This window comes from Fringilla coelebs, assembly GCF_963513975.1.
Source record: "Fringilla coelebs genome assembly, chromosome: 4".
In the NCBI taxonomy this organism is placed as follows: Eukaryota; Metazoa; Chordata; class Aves; order Passeriformes; family Fringillidae; genus Fringilla; species Fringilla coelebs.
In genome coordinates, this window is record NC_140032.1 from 9,123,799 (window position 1) to 9,144,370 (window position 20,572).

Below are 20,572 nucleotides of genomic sequence, written 5' to 3' on the forward strand. Positions count from 1 at the left end.
CAGTTGGAAAATAGGTTCAGTGGCTGGAAGAAGCATATTGGACATTTAACCATCGTTCAGTGATTTCCCTTTATTCTCTTCTATGGTCAGTACCTCTGCCATTCAGACACAAAAATGTGTAACAAAGCTCTGTGTGCTGAGGAACACAGCACATCTCACAGTTTCAGACACAATTGTCTCTATCCATGCGTGGGTTTCTTCATTACTGACCATCACAGTGACATAAGTAACTTAAGATACTTCCACCTGTCTCCAGGAGTGAGGGCAATTATTTTCATTTTATTAATTACTTGGTTAGAATCAGTTCTGATACAATTATATCTGAGAGTATTCACCCAGTTAATTAGGGTAGTTACTACTCCCAAAGTTATTTTAGGTATTGAGAAGTACTTGAAAAATTAATTTAAAAAATATTTTCTGCTACTTATTTAATACACATATACTGAGGTTGATCTATCAAGTCCCCAAATAAGCTGGAATCCCAAATACCTCTGTCACTGGTTCTCTAAGTCAGATAAGTTCTGAATCTTTGTGGGCATATTTAAAAGTCAATTTAATTCAAAGTGGTTGAAAAATAGAAAAAATGTATCTAATATAAATATATCTACATTTTATGTTTTAAAAACTAGTAAATTTTTATCACAGTTCTGGTTGCTTCTGTCACAATCTGGAAAAATACAGAAATCTAAATCAAACAACAAACAAAAGGGAGCCTGAACTGTCAAGGATGAAATTATTAGTGTATCGAGTTTATTCTGAATGGTAATGCCTCATTGTCTCCATTTCTCCAGAGCCATGTTTTTCATTGTCTGGGGCACATAAATTATACCTTTAAGCTGAGTGATGCTATAATTGGATTGTCAGGACTGGTCCACTCAAAAGCTTCCATTAATCATAGGCAGAGGGTAGGAACAGAAAATTTTCCTTTATCAACAAGTTGAGAGTCTAAGGTCATTGGCTTACATTTTTTTAAGCTGCTTGTGATTCCCTTTGCCAAGCTGCATTGACACTTAAATGATCAAAGCTGCTTATAAAGGCTGTTGCTATGTGTGAGCAGATTTGAATTTAATAAAGCTTGTAGGAGATAAATGTATATTCTGCTAAGACTGATTAAATACGTTGCTGTACTAAAGCACATGAGATTGAAGCCTAAAGATACACTGAGTTGGCTGCAGCACATTGGCCAGAATGCCCTGATTTTACCATTACAGTTTGGTGGCAGCTAAAACAGTGCACTGTAAGTGAAACCTGATTGATCAAAGGGAGTGGGGACAAATGAAAACTGATACAGGAGCCCATGAACTTTACAGGTCTACTAAAATTTCACAGTGCTGACTGTGCCTCTTCCTGTATAATAGAATAGAATCATAAATCATTTAGGTTGGAAAAGACCTCTAAAATCATTGAACTGTGTACTTGCCATAGAGGGTGCAAGATTCAGGTTTGAAATTTCACAATTTAAAAACTTGATTTTATTCCAATTCAGAATAAAAACAAAGGTTACAACATTTTAGGAAATATGGTCACTTGTAAAAAAACCAAAGCAAATACTAGAACTATTAAATTTTATGTTTGATTTTTTTGTTATCTATAATGTTGTTATGTATAATAACCTATGAATTTGTAACAGAAGAGTAAGAACTATCCTCTCTAAAAACATTAAAACCAGAGTATGTTGAAAAATTCACTGTCAAAACTGTTGAAAATTAAGGTAACAGTCTAAATCACAGAGTATGTTGAGTAAAGGGTTATTAGGCATAGTATAGGCTTTTTAGAATTGAGTATAGGTTTTTTAGAATTGAGTATAGGTTTATTTAGTATATTGAGTATAGGTTTATTAGAATTGTCTGCTGCATTTTAAATCTATTCATCTTTTGATAGTTATCGGTTATCTAGCTACTTTTCAACTAGAAGAGATTGGTCTTCAGCACTTCAGCAGAATTGTGAAGTCCTTGGACACTGCAAAAATGCAAAAGGTACAAAACATTTTAGAAAATAATTATCTCTTCATTGTGCTTGATTAATCAGATGAGTTTTCTCAACTTTGAGAATAAATTAAATTGAGAAATTACTGCTACATTCTGTTAAAATTCAGAAATTGAATTAGAATTTTTTACTCAAAAAACCTTCAATTTCTTTACTTACAGGGGGATTTTTATATTCAGTCAAAGATCAATTTAAATGTATTTTATATAATCTGAGAAGGTCAAATAATCACATAATTTACAGTTTATGTAATTTACAATTGTCCTAAATTGCACACTCACTCTTGCCTCTGCTCACATTATTTCTTTGACATTATTTCTTTGCCTCCGCTCACATTATTTCTTTGATTTTCTTTTTCTTTCTTCTTCATTATTTCTCTGCTCACATTATTTCTTTAAAATCAAGTTTTTAAATTGTGAAACTTTAGACAGGAGAGGTTTTTTCCATATGCAATGAATCAATTGAAACTTGTAGTTCCTGATGTTTAGTGTTCTTCTTTCCCTTAAACAATCCACTGCCACTTCATTATCAAGCCTATTGTGCTTCCATCACTTTTTCTCCTTCCCAAAAAAATACTTGCTGGCTTGGAGCTATGTATGTACCAATTGCCCCAGTACAACAAGTACAACATGCAACTGACCAAACCACTGCTGCCAAATAAAAAGTGGGACAAAAAAATTCTGCTTCCCTGTCCTTTTCTGAAGTAATGAATTTGGGGTTTCCTCCGCTATTTTTTTTGCTATTTTTTATTGTAACTGTAGAAATATAAATATCTTCTGTTTCTCTTTCAAAATCAAAGTGCTAATTATTTTAAAAGCTATGTTGTACAGAGGAGCAGAAGGATAAACTGAGCAGCAGTGCTTTCTCATAAGCCCTGTTTTCTCAGGAAAATGGGCTAAAAATTAAATCACTGGTGACACAGCATCTGTAACCTTTGATTATCCAGATGTTTCAGAGCATTGCCCAAACACACTGTTTGAATAACAAAGATGGAATTAAAGAGATAGGCAAATTTTAATAATTAATACTCAAAAGGCTAAGGTTTATCCCTACAGTGATTACTTTGAATGTTCATGTGGATGCCAGTGTCTCTTTAATGAGTAGAATTGCTTTGCAATATGTAGGGACAGAGTAGGTTAAGTTGTCTGGTTTTAGATGGACTTACTATGGAATGCTTATTATTAATTCCATTCAGAGACAAAAATTATATATTTCATTAACAGTTAAAAAGAACAGAGGAGTGGCTGGAAGAATTATCATAATCTGGTAGACAGACAAATCACTCTGTCTAAAATGCTCTCCCAGGCCCTTCTTTGGTAAACATCTTAGCCAGAGCGACTGGATTGGATGCATCTTGAGCTCATTCAGCTAGCAACACAATTTTCCCACATCATGCCAATTACCTCTTGTTGATTCCATTCATCTAGCTTTACGTGGCTTAAGCATCAGTGCCCTGATGTTCTGGTTTAGATAATGCTTCTTTCCTTGTTTGGAATAACTCTTTTGTGATAGGGAAGTGCTGTATATTCCAATGCTGTGCACCTGCTATCATTGTAGCAGGTGTGACTTGGTTTGCTTAAGTATCTCACCAGATCCTCATCACCATGGTACCTAGATTTCCTTTTCTTGTATTAGAACAGTTTCTTTGTCTCCAAAGCGATGCTAGATTAAATTAATGCACCTGCAGCAGAGGGTTTAGAAGCAGCATTTTGTCCCCCCAGCAACAGAGACAAAAGAGCAAAAGGCAGATCTGCAGCCTTAGCAACAAAAGTTATCAGAAATTTGGGAACCTCCTTCAGGATGCTGACCTCTAGATTTTGCCTGATGACTATTGTGTCTGAGTTCAGTTAAGACACTGAAAAAATATTCACATATATTTATGAAGGACAGATTTACTTCAATTAAAAAATAAATTCAGCACATCACAGGACAAGTGGAATTTTCTTCATCATGCAGATAAACCTCACTCAGATGAATAGTCTTCAGGTGAATGATGTCAACCTATGGGAGATTTAAGACCTTTCTCTTAAAGACCTGTATGATGGAATCCATTCCACTCAAAGTCACAGTGTTTCCCTGTGTTTGATGAATGTTCAAATATTTTCATTTAGGCAGAATAGCATTTACACATGCTCATCTGCTTGAACAGCAAATCACAAGCTCTCATTCTGTAATATTAAGAATACATGCAAATTTTTTTTATGATGAAATAATTACAGAACCATGGGATAAAACCCATTCTTGTAACTTTAGTGTGATTATCCTTTGAAGAAATTAGCCATGCATTGCTGGCTCAAATCTATTTTTGTATTCTATTATTCTACATGCTATTCTTCTACATTTATTTTAAAATTTAAGGGTGTGTGTGTTAGAGAAAATACACTATTGAAATAAAAAGTTGAAGTAAACAGCTTTGGAATTTCTGAATTGTCTGTAAAAACTACAAAATAAAAGGTGTTTTCTTTCTAGCATTTAGGAACCTGTTTTTTCTGCTTCATGTTCTGATTGCTTCTAAAAGCAGTTCTACAGAACTTCTGAGATAATCAAAGGAATATCACTACATAAGAAGTGGGCACTGTAATAGAATTTAAGATGAGGTAGGAGTAGCAGGACATGATCAGCCTCGTGGTGGATGGTGGGTAAAACCAGTCGAAGCTGGGTCAATAATATTTTCAGGCAGTGGCTGATCTGTGTGGAGAAACAGAACATGCTGTTTCCTGCAGTTAATTGCTTAACTCAAGAGTCAAAATCTTTTGTGAATGGAAGCATTTCAGCTTTGCAAATGCCTTCATGGATGTAAAGATAATACCAGATGAGGAAATTTCCCATTTTTTATTTGTTTTCTAGAAATCCATATGATCCCACTGTGTAAAAGTGTGTTAAGAATATTAAGTTCAAATTCTCAAAAGTAAGGTATTCATTCAGCCCACTGGTAAAAGTACTTCACAAAACAGTCTTTAATTAGACACACTTGTGTTCCTACAGCCAGAGTATACATTAAAACATAAACATGGGTACAATTCATTGCTGGTGTAATTCCATCACTTCCAGAAGGGAAATGGTTCTTCATTATCATACTGTCTGAGTAGTGAAAGTTTTGGAGTGTTCAAGACGGAGGAGTAAGCAGAATAATGCTGTTACCAAATGACTACAGTGACTTTGCTAAGGAGACAGAGCCTGGTAACATCCAAACAGAAATTTGAGAGAAGCCCCATTCTGCTGCTCTAAAAGCAATGGCTGCTGATATTGGGGTTTTCCACCTGTGTCACATGTGGCCAGAGACAAAACAGAAATGTTAGGGATTTTTCCTAGCAATTCAGTTCACAAACCAGAAAAGTTTCTTTTGTCTTATCACCATCTGTGATAGGGATTATCCATACTAAGATTGTGAATTTTGTTTCAGGCACACTGGTCAGAAATGATGTCCAGTCATCCTACATTGCCATTTGCAATCCCTGCAGTGCCTGGATGACCATTCCAGGGCTGTGTTCCAAGAATTCTCTAGTATGATGCATATTGTGGCATATCCTTACTGTAGCATTTCTCTGGGGACTGTGACTAAAACAGTACAAAAATATAGATCACAGTGTTGATATCTGATTACACAGTGAACCATTCTCTGTACCTCAGGAGTACATAGTAGCATTTATCAATCACATAATTACCTATTTGTTTTAATATAGGGGGAAGTGTTAGTAACCAGTACAGGACTGGTGCTGCTGTAGGAAGCCTCAAGCTGTAACAGCCAGCTGTTAAATACAGCAGCTAGAAATCACTGGGTGCCTTTATTATAGTTTCATCTGCCTTGAAGAGTTAGTGGAGTTGCTTTGTGAAAGATAGTTACAGCTTATATGACAGACAGCCAGTGAGAGCTGAAACAGCAAATTCAGAGGTGTAGTTTCACACGGCACTGTAGTGGACAACTGACTGAAGCCTTTGAGGATGGACCAGGCTGTAGAAGAGGACACAGAGAGGGAGGAGTTCAGCTTAATGAAAGCTAGTGAAAAAAAAATGGAATATTTACACATCACCACCTACAGTATTTCTGTTTCTGTGAGCTCTCTGAATACCTAGAAATTTGAAACCAGCTCAAACCTCATATTTTAAGTGTATCAGCTCATGATCAATACTGTATTATAGTCCCTGTATAGACACTTGTCTACATGGGTTTTTATAAACTTCATGTGTAGTCAGGGTTTCCCATCAGATCGGTGCTGTGGCAGGGGATATGTTCACTGTAATCACACTGACTGCTGGGATAAATGCATGTGCAATTTTGTTACAATCACTGGTAGAAGTAGTGTCTACACCATGCATCTTTTCTGGTGGAATTCAGTCTAGACTTTTGGCATTGTATTCTACATTGCAGAAGTACAAATTACTTTTAGGTGGCAAATTAAATCCAATATACATGTGCTACAGTGGAACATCCTCTGTAAGGACAGTGAATGACTTTCTAGACCAATGGGAAGAAATGCATCCCCCACCATATACTTATTAAATGCCACGGAATCTGGAAGCATCAAAAACCCAACTTCTTCACAATTCAACACTTAGTTTATAATCAAGCTTTTAGGGATGAAATAACTCCTTTTGGATGGTGTGTTAATAAGCTGACACCTGCAAATTTAGGGAGCAGCAGTAGTTTCTAGACAAGAATGGGGATAATATTCATTTATTATCCAAGGGGATAATATTCATTTAGTCCTGCAGTGCTGGTCAGTCTTTTGACTACCAAAAGCACAGTAGATTAAAATATGGCTAAATTTAAAGGTTAATTCCTTGGAAATGGTCACATCAAGATTGCATTTCAAGTAGCAGACTGCTTAGATCTGTTGAACATCTGCAGCAAATACCTTGAGTCAAATCTGAGTTGCTTGTAGCTGAATTATTCACAAAGTTCTGAGACACCTTGGACCTGGCACCACATTTGAATAAAGGAGCTCCCTGGTAGTTCTGCAGAACTAAAAATTCAATACAAAAAATTCCATGGCTCTGTGTAAGGTGGGGCTCATGCCAAGTCTAATCTAATAAGCTCTGCAAGTCTCCATTTGAAGCTTCTCAAAGTGACAGTGCACTGCTTCCCAGTATGTCTCATAATGTCAAAATTATTTAGTGGACCTTTTTGCTTTTACTGTGATTATTTCAGCGCCATACTTGTACTTTCATTTCCAGTAATTTTAATGGAAGACCTAAGGTTCAAGTTTGGAATTTATATTGCTGTAAATGATGCAGGCTGAATCTGAGTGCCATTTTTCAAGAGTGTTTCAAAAGGCCATTTGAATACTTCAAGATTTAAAGAAAGGCTTTTGACCTTCTGGTGAACTGGAGTGGCAAACAAAAGTTCAAATGTTAGTTGTTATTTCTCCAGCATGTAGACCCCTACGATGTATAAATATGCCAAATTTCAGTCTTTTCTTTTAATGGGAATATGCCAATTAATTATATTTCGATAAGAGAAAAAGCCACATTGTCTAGCATTTATTATAGTTTTCACCAATCTTTGCCCAGTTCCCAAGGAGCTGAAAAGAATTTAAATCATTCAGGTGCAGTGTCTGGCCTGACATATTTCTGGGCTTCATGGGTCTTCTAGTTCTAGATAATCAGAAGTCCACTTGGGTATATTAGACTCTGAAACTCTACTGTAAAATTATACTAAAATCAGTGTATTCCAGTAGTAATTAATTTTGAATAAAACCTTTTTTTTTCGCAATGTTTGAAGCAAATTAAAGATGAATCAACACATCTCTATGTTGTAGCCTGTAGTTTATTTTTTGTTTTACCACAAAAAAAGTTTTAGTATCTATCAGTTTTTCACAAAATAGAGCTAAAAGACACGGGATTGTCCACCAGCTAATAAGAACCTAAAAATACAAAGCATCTGTGTTTGTAATGACAAGATCAAATACAAGCAAGTTCTTCAGCAGTGTTTGTAGTAAAAGCAACTGTCTTTTTGTAGTCTTATATACACCATGTCTCCAACATTCATATTTAAAAGAAACCATATATTATTAGTTTCTTAGGTTCTTTTTCAATGACTTGTACCTGAACACATGGATAAAAGATGAATGGAGTCACATCTACGATTCAGTGTATGTGAAAGAGAACTTGATTGACCCACTGCAAAGGTAAGTAGTGTTTAAGTAGCCTCTGGCCACCTCAAAGTTTAAAAGCTGGGGGAAAGCTTCCCCTGAAAGTTCACATTTCTGTTAAAGTGTTTCTCATACTGAAGTCACTCAGAACCCTCCTTGTCTACACAAGTCTTTAGCAGTCCTTTTTACTTACCCAGAGGCAAGGTTCTCTCTCATAAAAGTCCTTTCACAGCTGTTGTACATTTGCTTCCTAATGCCCCTGAATAGATAAAACATCATATTCTGAAAAAAAGTAAAATAGAAGGTTCAAATTATCTTAGAGTCATGCCTCATCAGTCACTTCCACATCTGTATGACATTAACTATTTTAAAAAATGTTTGACTTCCCTGATTTTGGCTTTATGCACAGATTTGTTTATACTGATGGTGATAAAATCCTTTCTGAGCAAATCAGATAAGCATATAAGCAAGTATTTTAAAGTTATTATTTATTTACAGAATTGCAGCATCATTTAGCAGCTTAAATGCTCTGAGGTGCAACAGCTCATTGGTTAGGTGGTGATATGGTAACACTGTACCCTTGCCAAACTGGAACATTTTCATGTGGAGAATAGCTCTGCAGCCTACCGGGTCACTTTTTACTCTCATTTGTACCCAGAACATATAAATTACACCAGTGTGGCTGCAGTCACACAACCTTCTCAATGCAGTAGAGATTAACCCAGATGATGGCAAAAAATGTTAGACAAAAACATGCTATGAACAATACCAGCTGAAAGGAGTTTTGCATCTGGTTCTGTCATATCAAAGTCCCTAGAATAATCCTTTCACACTGTGTAATTTATTAGCACTTTAGCAAACATATATAGTATATTTGGCTTGCACTACTCTGAATTCCACTGAGCTCTATAGGGACCACAGGGATATATCTGAAGTCAGAATTTGACTCAAAATATTCCATTGTAGTGATTCTAGTTATAATAAATGTAGAATAGTATAAAAATACAGATAGAGAGGTATGGATATACACATCCATCCCCACAGAGCTCTTGCACATACACATTCATGCAGGCTGAGGCCACTGCTTGTTTCATTAGCACCAAGTTTATTGGAGCTGTCCTTCACAGTCAGTTACACTCAGTGTAATGAACCCATGTTTTGCCTGGAAGTGGCAAATGTAAGTTACACAAGAATGTTCAAGACTAGATTTGGTTACTGGGTTTGAAACATCCTTCAGGGGTCTGAAGATGCAGTGATGGATTTAGTCAGTTCAGTAGCTGCAATTCTTTTAAATGTGTCTTTGTGTTCCTCTTTCTAATATCAGTGAGGTTAATATAAAGAGTCTTATTTATTTTAGTGGAGCTTCATTACTTGCATAAGCTACTTGCAAGCCTCACCCTGTAATGACAGTAACAGTCATATAAACAACTTACTGTAAGTTTTCACTTAAAAAAGCAATTGGCTTTTAAAGTTCTGGGGAAGCTCCACTGCATGTGTAATATATAAGGATATAACATATACAGAGGAAGACAATAACTGGCTTGAAGCTGTCACTGTAATTAGACTGTGACACCCTGTTTGTGTTTTACCTTTAATCTGCATCTTCCTGTCAATCCTTAGAAGAAGTCTGAACCTTGATACAAGCCCAAAGGTACAGAAATCAAAATCATCTTGGCTGCCCCCAGGGCTCACTGAGGGTTCATTTGATAATTCACCAAACTCCTTGGATCTTTCTATTGTTTCTGTTAGAACTGCCTGTGCTCTAAGATTGATCTGCATGTGCTCTGTTGGTACATGTGGCAGCACTGTTTATAGTCTCTTCATCTAGGTATGTGAAGTGTGCAATTAGCCTATGACAGCTGCTTTTCTGACCCCTAATCTGGTCCTGCCACAAAACCAACTGGTCAGAGAGTTGTTTATTCCATAAAAACTGTGGCTATTTCACCACTAGTAATCTGAGTGGACAGCATCTGTCAAGAGGTGAAATAACACAGTGTAGCTAAATCCTGAGTACAGATTCACAGATTAGTTTTAATAAAATTGAATGGCAGAAACCATTACAGAATTTGCACCAATGCCAAACTTATCTACTGTTTGTAAGTTTGTATGAAAGAAAAAAACAAAATAACATTGAAGAATCTGGGTTTATTTGAAGGTGGCAGCCAAAAGTGCAGCAACTGATTGAAAAGCTCACAGATAAATTAAGTAATCGTACCAGCACTGTCAAGACTTCAAGAGTCACTCAGCCAAAGGAATTTAATTTGACTGTACCCAAGCCACGTGCCATTCCTCCACCTTCACCAGCACCTCTGCCAGTAGTGCCAAAAAGACAACCTGTAAGTTGGTTTCTTTTTTGAACGACACTAAATTTCATGTATGCTTCTGCACAAAATGGTAGGGGAGTTAATCATCTAAATTTGGGGTTTTTTGCAAATGAATTCACATTAAAATAAAGGGAGAAGCAGTTTCATTGGAAATGAGATGGACTCTAGGGTTGCAGCTCCTCCTTGACGGTGGAATTTTATTTACCTTAATGCTGAATCTCTAAAATTAAAGCTTTCAGTTTAAATTCATTGCTCATGTAAAAATTTGTCTTTGAAATGCTAAGTTATTTTACTTATTGTCTCATATTGTGATTTAGTTACACTGGTACAAATCAGAGACCCGCAGCTGATGTTATCTCACTGGGGTAAAGCAAACAGGATCTGGGATTAAGCTACTATGACTAACTTAATAAAGACTGCAAAATCATCTGTATTTAAATGGAGTGGGAAGTGAGCTTAGAAATCATAGATTTGGGCATTATCTGCCACCTTGTATTAGCACTTCAGGTTTTAAATAATACATGTGTTGAATACTCTTAGAAGCCATTTACATCTTAGGATGGCAGAGCAATTTAATGGTAGTGTGTTATACAGTTAATGGGATTTTACATTGAAACAGCTTAATACCAGGCTCTGAAAAACTGCATTTAATAACTGCTTAATCAGTATAGGAATGAGTCATGTTGCTGTCATTTTAGAACTTTATGCTGTGCAGCCCCTCTTAGAATAAATTTGCTTTAATGCAGATGCATTTAGTGAAGTTCATTTGTGTTGTTTGGATTATACTAAATTTGGTTTACATTCTGGCCAGGTTTGCAAATTTAAAGCTTGTATGACTCTAAAGCCATTAGTGTAGTAGTGGCATATCTTCTATTCATTTCTGTACCTCTCTCAGCAAATTAAAATTCACTTTACTTTGCCCCATTGTTGCCAGTATGACCAATTTACATCCTGAAATGAACAGAGACTGAAAACACAGCTCACATGGCAGGAGAGGGTCAGTAGGGTGAGAGCCAGCCATAGTGTGGCTCCTGTATGGTGGAGGGTTCTCTGTCATTCAGAGGAACACAAGGCTCTTCCACATCATATCCTACAATCTGCTGCAGAAATGTTCTCATCCATTTTCTCACAAAAGTGTTCATTTTAGGAGATACCAATTTTTTACTCATGGTACTCATGCACCTGTCAAAGAATTTGTCATATGGTTTATCAGCAGGGACTAGTGTAGCCACGACCCACAGTTACTGCTCCACATTGGAACAGCTGAACAGAACTATATGGAGGCATCTGGAATTTGAGCAATAGGTTATTCGTCCCTATGTTGCAATTAGTTCATTCTGATTAGTAGGATTATTATTTTAGGTATTGCTTTCTAGCATTATTTTATTCCAGGCATTTCTTTCCAAGTAAGATGAGATGTGTCACATACATTGGGTCTGGAGCTGGGATGGCACTGCCATCCTGTGTGCTGAGCACACACTGCCTTCCCAGGGGAGTGCTGGCCTGTGGGTTATTGCAGAGGGCAGGGCAGTTGTCCTAGTGACCTATAATGAGATGGGATTCCCTGTGGCATTCACATTCTCTGAAAAAATTCCTTCACCCAGGATTTTTCTCCTGGGAAGCTGAGAAGCCTCAGAGAAAAGGAAAACAATTCTTATCTCATTTGCTTCTCCTGTGTTGTGCTCATGTGGAATGTGTTTGGAGATTGTTCACCTACAGGTGATTGTTCCATTGGACTCTGGTGTGAGTGTTTTGACTCTTTGGCCAGTTGGGGCCAAGCTGGTTCAGGACTCTGGAAAGAGTCACGAGTTTTCTTTCATTACGATCTTTTTAGCATGCAATAAGTATCTTTTCTGTATTCTTTAACATAGTATCCTTTAATATAATATAGTATCATAAAGTAATAAATTAGCCTTCTGAGAACATGAAGTCAGATGCATCATTCCTGCCTTTGTCACGGATGCCCCTGCAAATACAGTAATTCCCCACTGGCGTTGGAAAGTAACTGGCCTTGGGGTAACATGGCCCTAGAAGCTTCGGATAATCATTCATCATCATAAATGTTCATCACTAAGTAAAAAGTAAAAACATTTTAATTTTGAGATTTAATAATAAAACAATTCACTCCAAATATTTGGTCTAAAGGTTATAAATTCATATCTCCACTGGCCTTGGCACACGTGCACATGGATGCAGACACGAGTGCCCATATGCATGCACACATTCACAAATACAGTTCTACAAGGAAAAATGAGTGCTTTACCTTGAGGTGTGCAAAGAAACAAATGGAGACAGGTGCATAAAGCTGATAACATGCAAAATTATTTAGACACATTTAACTTTCTTGGATATCTTGGCCTAGAGTAACAGAATCCATTCTTTTAGTGTCAGCACTATACTAAAATGATAAGATTATTCAATTATGTTATTTTAAAATTTTCTGTAAACCAGTCATTTATTTAAAAAAAAAAGGCTGCACTAGGATGTTATTGTAACACCATTCAGCCAAATTTAATGTATTTTTTAGGTATTTTTTTCTATTATTTCAGCTGTGTTTCATGAATGAAGTTACTGATTGTTTAAAATAATTAAATGGGTGAAATCACTTAGCAAGTACAGAGGTTTTCTTTGCAAATATATAGACCTACCAATATATTTGTGATATTATCTATAAAAATAAAAACACACAATAAAATAGCATTGCATTAGCTTTTCCTTTTCCATCTTATGACAGTAACTTTAAAAAAATAGAAGAGTAATGAGCACCAAAGTTCAAAGTGATTATTCATTTTTCTCTTTCTTAAACATCTTGTGGTACCTGCTCCCTAAATAATCCTCTGGTTAAGGGATGTCCCAGAGGCTATGTGAGGCTGACCACTGCCTGGGGAGGGAAAGCAAAGTTGGTGTCTCTCATTCCCAACCCCCTTTTTCACATTTGGATTAATTAGGTACGGTTTGGCCTTTTTTGATCTCTCTGTTGCTGAAATTTACAATTTATTAATAGTGACTTTTTATCCTCTTCCAACAATTGGGTAATTGCTGTATTGTCTGTCTGTCTATCTGCTTGGTACTCATCCCCATGGGCTAAATCACAAGGCAAAGAATGTTTTTGAAACAGCTAATGGAAAAGGCTCCTCCTTCAATTACTTGGAATAAGCATAGCAGTTTCTGAGGAGAGATTTTCAACTTACTCTGGCAGATGAGTGCAGTTTGCAGGTAAAGCACATGAGTAGGAAGTAGAGTGAAATAAACTGATACTCACTGCCTGTGGAACCCTTTGCAAATCATCTGGGCTTCCATTTCTCCATCCATAAAAGCATAATAAAAATTCTTCTGGGAAATACTTTCACTGCTACTTCACTTTAAAAACTCACAAAAATACTTGAGCAGTCTCACCAGTGCATTTAATTGCCAGCTTCTTCTGTTTGTGCATTTGTTTTACCTGTAGATAAAGATGTCATGCAGCAAAGGCAGTGTAAAGTCCATTAAATCCATGATTTTTTGAAAGTGTAGTTCATCATGTAGTCCAATAAAGCAAGATGGGATTCCCATGTTCCCTGAACTGACCTCCAGTACAAGACAGAATATATATTTTCCCCATTAATTTTGTAACTTTTAATTGATCTAGCATATTTTTAGCAAGATAAATATTTAGGCAGGTGTCCAGTAAACTGTCAGACTCTCTCACCCATTCCTCTCAAGGAGACATCCACTCTTTTTTCAGAGCTTACTCTGGGATAACTTTATTGCTCAAGCAAATACAGAAATTAGCCTGAAGTCTCTATTGTCCTGGCGATCCAGCTGACAGCCAGTCCTGTCCTGGTCATTTTAGCTGACATGTGATTGCTTTCCCAGGTCTTTGACTGATGCTGGAAGGACCCTCTGAGTCCTTTACCTCCCAAACATTTAATCCACACCTCCAATGGTTTTCCCTTACAAGGACATTGGGACAGGCATGGTAAACCAAAGGCCCATTTTGCCCAGTGTTTTTTCCCAGCAGTGCTTAAACACTGAGCTCTGGGAAGACCAGAGGGATGGGACACCTGCTGCTTTTCTCCAGCTTCCTTCTCAGGGTCCCACCATTTCAGCTCAAAGACCTTAGTTACAATGAAGTTCCTGGGTATTTAATAAACTTCAAAGGATTTCTCTTCCCTGAACTTCTTTGGAGTCTGTAACTTGTTTCTACTACCACACACAGTGCCACAGCTTAACTTTATTCAGCTGCCCTATCTGGCTGTTGTTGCTGTGAAAGTCAAATTTATGAAATGCCAAACAGAACTGTTCCCATTCTGGAAACATTCTTCTCCCCTTGATAGGGCCTATAGGATTTATTATTGCTTTAGCCTTTCTTGTACTACTTCCAATATTGTCTTTCTTTCTGGTCTTTTGAGCAAAGGTTATGTTATATTGAACAGAACTGAAAAGCTGGGTAGCTCCAACTAATTGGAATCTGTCCCTGTCTTCTAGAGTGGCACTAATAGAAAAGAATCAATATTTTAAAAAATTAATTGCTGCTGTTCTCCAGTAAAAGTGGATGAGCTTTTTTTTTGCCTGCAAGAATGTGTCACTTGGAATGTTTTATATCCCATATTCTAGAGATTTTTGTCTTTTAATATAGGTTCCTCCAAGCACCTATAAGCCTCCAAAGGAAAGAAAGCAACTAGAGGAAATCAAAGCAAAAAATATCCAAAAAGCAAAAGTAAGTATATTTTGTTCTTCTTCTATCCTTTCCTTTCTTCTACACTGGTTCTTCTTTATTGTTTTGTCTTCACAAATCTTAGAACTTTATCTGAAACATATCTGCTTTTGCAACTAAATGGCTCATGGCTTTTTCTCTAGAGTCATGAAGTTTGTATCCTCTACTCTGTTTTACCACCCTTTTCCCACCTTCTTTGTTTTATTATTAATAGTCCAGGACAAGGTCCACCTTTTACTCACTATATGAGTATCATACATGAAATTTTGCAAGCAGCCATATAAAGTAGCAGAAACATGATTACTTCTTTTTTTCACAATGGTTCCTCTAGTCCCATGGACATGTGGATATATAAGGTATTCACTTATTTATTAAGGCTTCAAAGTACAAAATAAGTTCAATATTTTTGAGGGTTTTTTTCTGAAATAACTGAAAAATAACCACATGTTATTCACTGTTTTAAAATACCAGCAGATTCTGACTTCTTTTTTGTGCAGACTTCATACTCTTACGTATTCTTCATACATTCCCTTCAGCAGACTGAGAGGGTATGAAGTCATCCTGGTTTGTAAAGAAACAGAGTACATGGTCTGTGTGTTAAGACAGCAGGAGAAGGGAGGGCCTGGAAAAAAGAAACAGATCTATCTATTTGATCCAAATAGCTAGATGAATCTTGTTCAAGGAGGTAGCTCATAGTTAAAGCAGATTGTTGTTGTCTTCTACTTGGAAAGGAATTAATTAAATGTCCATTTCCACTTTCTTTCTCCATTCCCACACTGTAGTCACCGTATCCAATCAAATAACAATATAAACTTGATAAAAGGTATGCCATGTGGCTCCTTTTTATCAGTATTCTCCCACCCCCATTCTGAAAATGCCTGACTGGTTTTTACTAGCCAATAAAGTCTATTCATTACTGGCTGTCCTCATGTCCATGTGAAAGGGACACTGGATTCTGTTCCTAAACTGTGGTGAAAGCTTTAATGTGTAACAGATTCTAACTTTGCATTCCTTTTGCTGATCCATCATCTATGCTTGATATTTCATTATAAAACAATACAACATTGTTTTTTATCCTTTTATAGTTTCCATATCATGGGGAAAGCACATCTATTTGTCTGGGTGCTTATTTGCATGTTAAAAACTTTCTAGAAAAACTGGGAAAGAAAAGCCAAATATCACAGTGCCTATATCATCAAAAATCTATGACAACTGTAAAATCATTTAACAACCAACCACATTCTTCAATAAAGAAAATGCATTAATACAAGAAACAAAGATAAACCACCACAGAAATTATAGCTACAGTAACAGCAGTTTTTGTCACTTCTTGAATGCTATTAAAGGCATCCAGAGCATTCACAAAGGTCAATTCCCTAGACTGTTTGCTAAGCAAGCTGAAATGATGGGTCCTAGCAGAAATTTGTATGAAAAATGCCATTTGTTTCATAGCATTTTTGCAGAAGCTGTAGCTGTAACTCTAAGAACCACATGTGAGCATTTGTGAGGAATGAGAACACTGGAAGCCACACTCTAGACATTTATAAAAACACTGATGTTATCAGCTGCTGCCCAAAAAGCCATTAGAAAATCTAGTCAGTGTTTCACAGCTTTGATTAGAGATTTGGTTTACAACCAAAATAAATATCAAAAAAACTAGAAATATGGTTGCCTGTACTTCCCTGTATAATGACTTGGCTTTAATGCCAAGGGTGTGCCTATTGAATCAACCCCTGCTGGAGTGATACCCTGTATCTCAAAACCAAAGCCATTGTTTGTCAGCAGTCTGGAAACAGTTACTGCCAATGGTACTGATGTGCCATGGATAATTATGATATTTTTAAGCTCATATCTGGACAAGCAACATGTTTCATATGGACAGACCTATCAAAGGCTTGATGTCCTGTGCAAAGGATACATGCAGGCAGAACTGTGTAGAAAATCAATTCTTGCTTACTTCAAGTCTTTAATCAGGAGTGAAAATGTATGTAAATACTAAGTCAAGCTTTTGGAATCCATCTTGGGACCGATGTTGTTTCACATCTTCATTAATTACTCAGATGAAGGGATTGAGTGCACCCTCAGCACACCTGCAGGTGATACCAAGCTGGGTGGTGCAGCTGACACACTTGAGGGACAGGACTCCATCCACAGGGACCTGCACAAGCTCGAGAAGTGGCCCATGGCAATCTCATGGGCTCTAACAAGACCAAGTGCTGCTGCTGCACCTGGGTCAGGGCAGCTCCCAGTGACAGCACAGGCTGGGGATGAACAGATCCAGAGCAGCCCCGAGAAGGACTTGGGGGTGCCGTGGGGGAGAGGCTGGACATGACCCAGCCATGGGCACTCACAGCCCAGAAACCTCCCTGTCCTGGGGCCATCCAAAGCACCGTGGGCAGCAGGTGAGGGAGGGGGTTCTGCCCCTCTGCCCCACTCAGGTGAGACCCCACCTGCAGCACTGCATTCAGCTCTGGGGCCCCACCACAGGAAGGACACGGGCCTGTTAGAGCAAGTCAGAGGAGGCCACCAAGAGGGATGGAGCACCTCTCCTATGAGGAAAGGCTGAGAGAATTGGGATTCTTCAGCCTGGACAGGAGAAGGCCTCAGGGTAACCTAACTGGGGTCTTCCAGTACCAGAAGAAAGTCCACAGAAAGGATGGAGAGAGACTTTTTACAAGAGCAGGGAATGACAGGATGAGGAGGGGTGGCTTCAAACTGAAGGAGGGTAGGTTTTGATTAGATATTAGGAAGAATTCTTGACTGTGAGGGTGGTGAGGCACTCACACTGGATGCTTCGAAAAGTTGTGGATGGCGCATCCCTAAAAGTGTTTAAGATGGGATGAAACTCTGAGCAATCTGGTCTAGTGGGAGGTGTCTCTGCCTATGGCAGAGGCTTTGGAACAAGATGATCTTTAAGGTTCCTTCCAACCCAAACCATTCTATGGTTCTGTGAATATAGTGGCTGGGGCTATAAGACTTTTTGAGATATAAAATTGTTCTTAGAGAATTTAAATGTACCATGCTCTTTAAGATAATTGTTTTAATTTTAGGATCTGCTCCTGGAAGCAAATACTAACCAGTTCAGGTGTGCGACCGTTGAACCTGAAAAGAGAGAGGTATGGTGCAAAACACATGCTGAAAAATTCCCCAGTAGGGAGATGAAACATGACTGGAGTATTTAAAGATATCTTACTTAGAGTATTTTAAAAAAATGTTTATTTGAGCTTAAGAATTTTGTGCTATGATTTATAGCTAAAGAGTCATTTCACATCCCTATTCCTGCATTTGCCTCTTTTGTAATGCACAACCCCCTTTTCTTATATTTCTGGTTTATAATTTTCCTAATTTTGAGACAAGCAACCTTTCCGTGAAACTGCTCCAATACATCTCCAAACTGGCAATAATTCTCTAAATCCACATGTTATTTTTCCATTAACTTTGATGCCACAGAGCAGCCAAGCTGAGGGACTAATGGTCCTGTTCATACAGAATCCTTGCTTTGGTTGATTCCCAGTTCACAGTTAAATCACCAATATCTATGTATGTAATATATTCATTTCAGCATCAGTGCTGCATATTCTATTCACTGTGTTCATCCCCATGATACCAGACAGTTTCACATCAGTATCTATAGCTAACATCATTAAATTAATAAGCATGAGTAGAATTCTACCACTAATTAATAACTCCATGAAGTGTGTTTGACATCCTATTTTGTCCTCTCAGTATCTATTTCAGTTAAAAGATTAATATATTCATATATATGTAAGTAATATTTCATAGTCAAAGAAAGAATCACTGTTACTTCTTAGCATTATTTAGTCAATATTTTGACCGATCTTTGTATGTTTGTATTCACACTAGGTTGGGTGTACATAGCAAGATTTTGTGTGTATTACAATTCCAAAATATGCAGAATTTTCTACTCTCCAAAGAATATTTGATGAATATTCATATGTTAGTTTTGATAAATACCTAATATCTTTTGCTGAGTAATTGAAAATTTGTTTCTGAAATGAAAAAATGTATTTTTGGTTTGAACTGCAGAACATAAATGACAGTATGGAGAGTAAACCAGTGTTCAAGGCTCAAAAGATCCAAAGCAAGGTGAGTAACCTTCAAGGAACTGTTATCAAATGTACTTGCAAATTTGACACAAGTGCAAATCTTGTTGTGAAAGAAACTTGACTTGAACCCCTGTTTTTACACTAAGGTCTTTGGCCTGGAGCATGGAATGGATTGGGTCTGTGGTTCATAGATTTTGTCCTATGCACCATTAATAATCCACAAAGACGTGGTCAGGGAGTGACAAGAGCAGGGCTACTCCAGGATGGAAGAGAAATAAGGAGCCAAAGGTGATGAAAGCACAGGCAGTGCCCTCACCATGCAGGACATACTATCTGAAAGTGAGGAGGTTGGTGGCAGTGATGGGTTCTGCTGATAGCAAGTCACCCTTGGACAAAACAAGGTAACAAGTCAGGTCTGGGGTCCACCCAGAAGTCCAGTCAGGAGACAAAGCTACAACAGTAACCCAGGTCACTGACAGCCGGAGATAGAAATGGAGACACAACCAGGGGCAGAAGAATTCCCAGCATAATGGAAACCAAAACCCATTTCTGAGTGTAACTGAGGCTCCCAGGCCAGTGAGCTGGAACTCCAGGAGTGAGTGCAGGTCCTGGGTGAGACTGGTCAGGGAGATCAAAACCTTTAGGTTCCCTGAGGTAAATTGTGTGTAGTTGCACAATGTAACCATATTGCCTTTAAAGTGTTTTCAGTTACAAAGGGAGAAGATTTTATGTAAAATAGTATGAAATGAGAGTTGTCCACAGCAAAAAAGAATTGTGAAACCTTGGTTTAAGAACTCAGCATAAGGACAGAACAATCTTGCATCAGTACATCACTGTTTCAAAATGAGATCCTAAAGAATGCTGAGCAATCATTCCAGCTAATGACTATCTGATGCACAATATACAATCAGGCTGGGTGCTTGCCTTGTTTCCTTCAGACACATACTGAGGTCATGAAATCCACTATCCTGATTGCTTCTCTTGTAGAGTTTTCAAGGGTCAGAGAATTGTAAACATGAGAAAAGAGCTGTTCAGCCTTAGCAGTGGAACACATGGAAACTCACATTGATGTTTCTGCAATAACTGCACTACAGATTATCTTCAGTTTTGTATTGTTCAATCTGACACCTTTCATTTGTTTCAAGTTCTTATACAGAATCATTTCAGCTGTGCTTATATTGTGGTCTCAAATATCTTGTGAGCAGGTCTGCCTGCTCTTTAAAACCATGTATTTAGGTGCAGCTCATAAACACTGTGAAAAGATTGATTCTCCACTTGGGGGACTGGGCATCTGGCAAGTATTTCTAAAGCCTGTCTGGCATTTATCGCACACTGAAGTTATCTTTAGTAACAGTATCAGCTACTCAGTCTGCTTGCTTACAGTCCAGCAGCATTTAAATTACAGTA

The 20,572-nt window shown here is 37.6% G+C and overlaps 1 protein-coding gene across 1 annotated transcript in view; it reads left to right on the top strand.

Moving 5' to 3' along the window:
* The window catches only part of CFAP99 (cilia and flagella associated protein 99), a gene marked incomplete at its 5' end in the record, with an annotated part of 52,616 nt that overhangs the window by 14,206 nt on the left and 17,838 nt on the right, over positions 1–20,572 (top strand). Inside the window, 6 exons of the mRNA XM_084204529.1 lie at positions 1,882–1,976; positions 8,002–8,114; positions 10,234–10,414; positions 15,021–15,101; positions 18,149–18,214; positions 19,146–19,205. Coding sequence (XP_084060655.1) covers positions 1,882–1,976; positions 8,002–8,114; positions 10,234–10,414; positions 15,021–15,101; positions 18,149–18,214; positions 19,146–19,205 — 596 coding nt within the window. The remainder of the gene's footprint in view (positions 1–1,881; positions 1,977–8,001; positions 8,115–10,233; positions 10,415–15,020; positions 15,102–18,148; positions 18,215–19,145; positions 19,206–20,572) is intronic.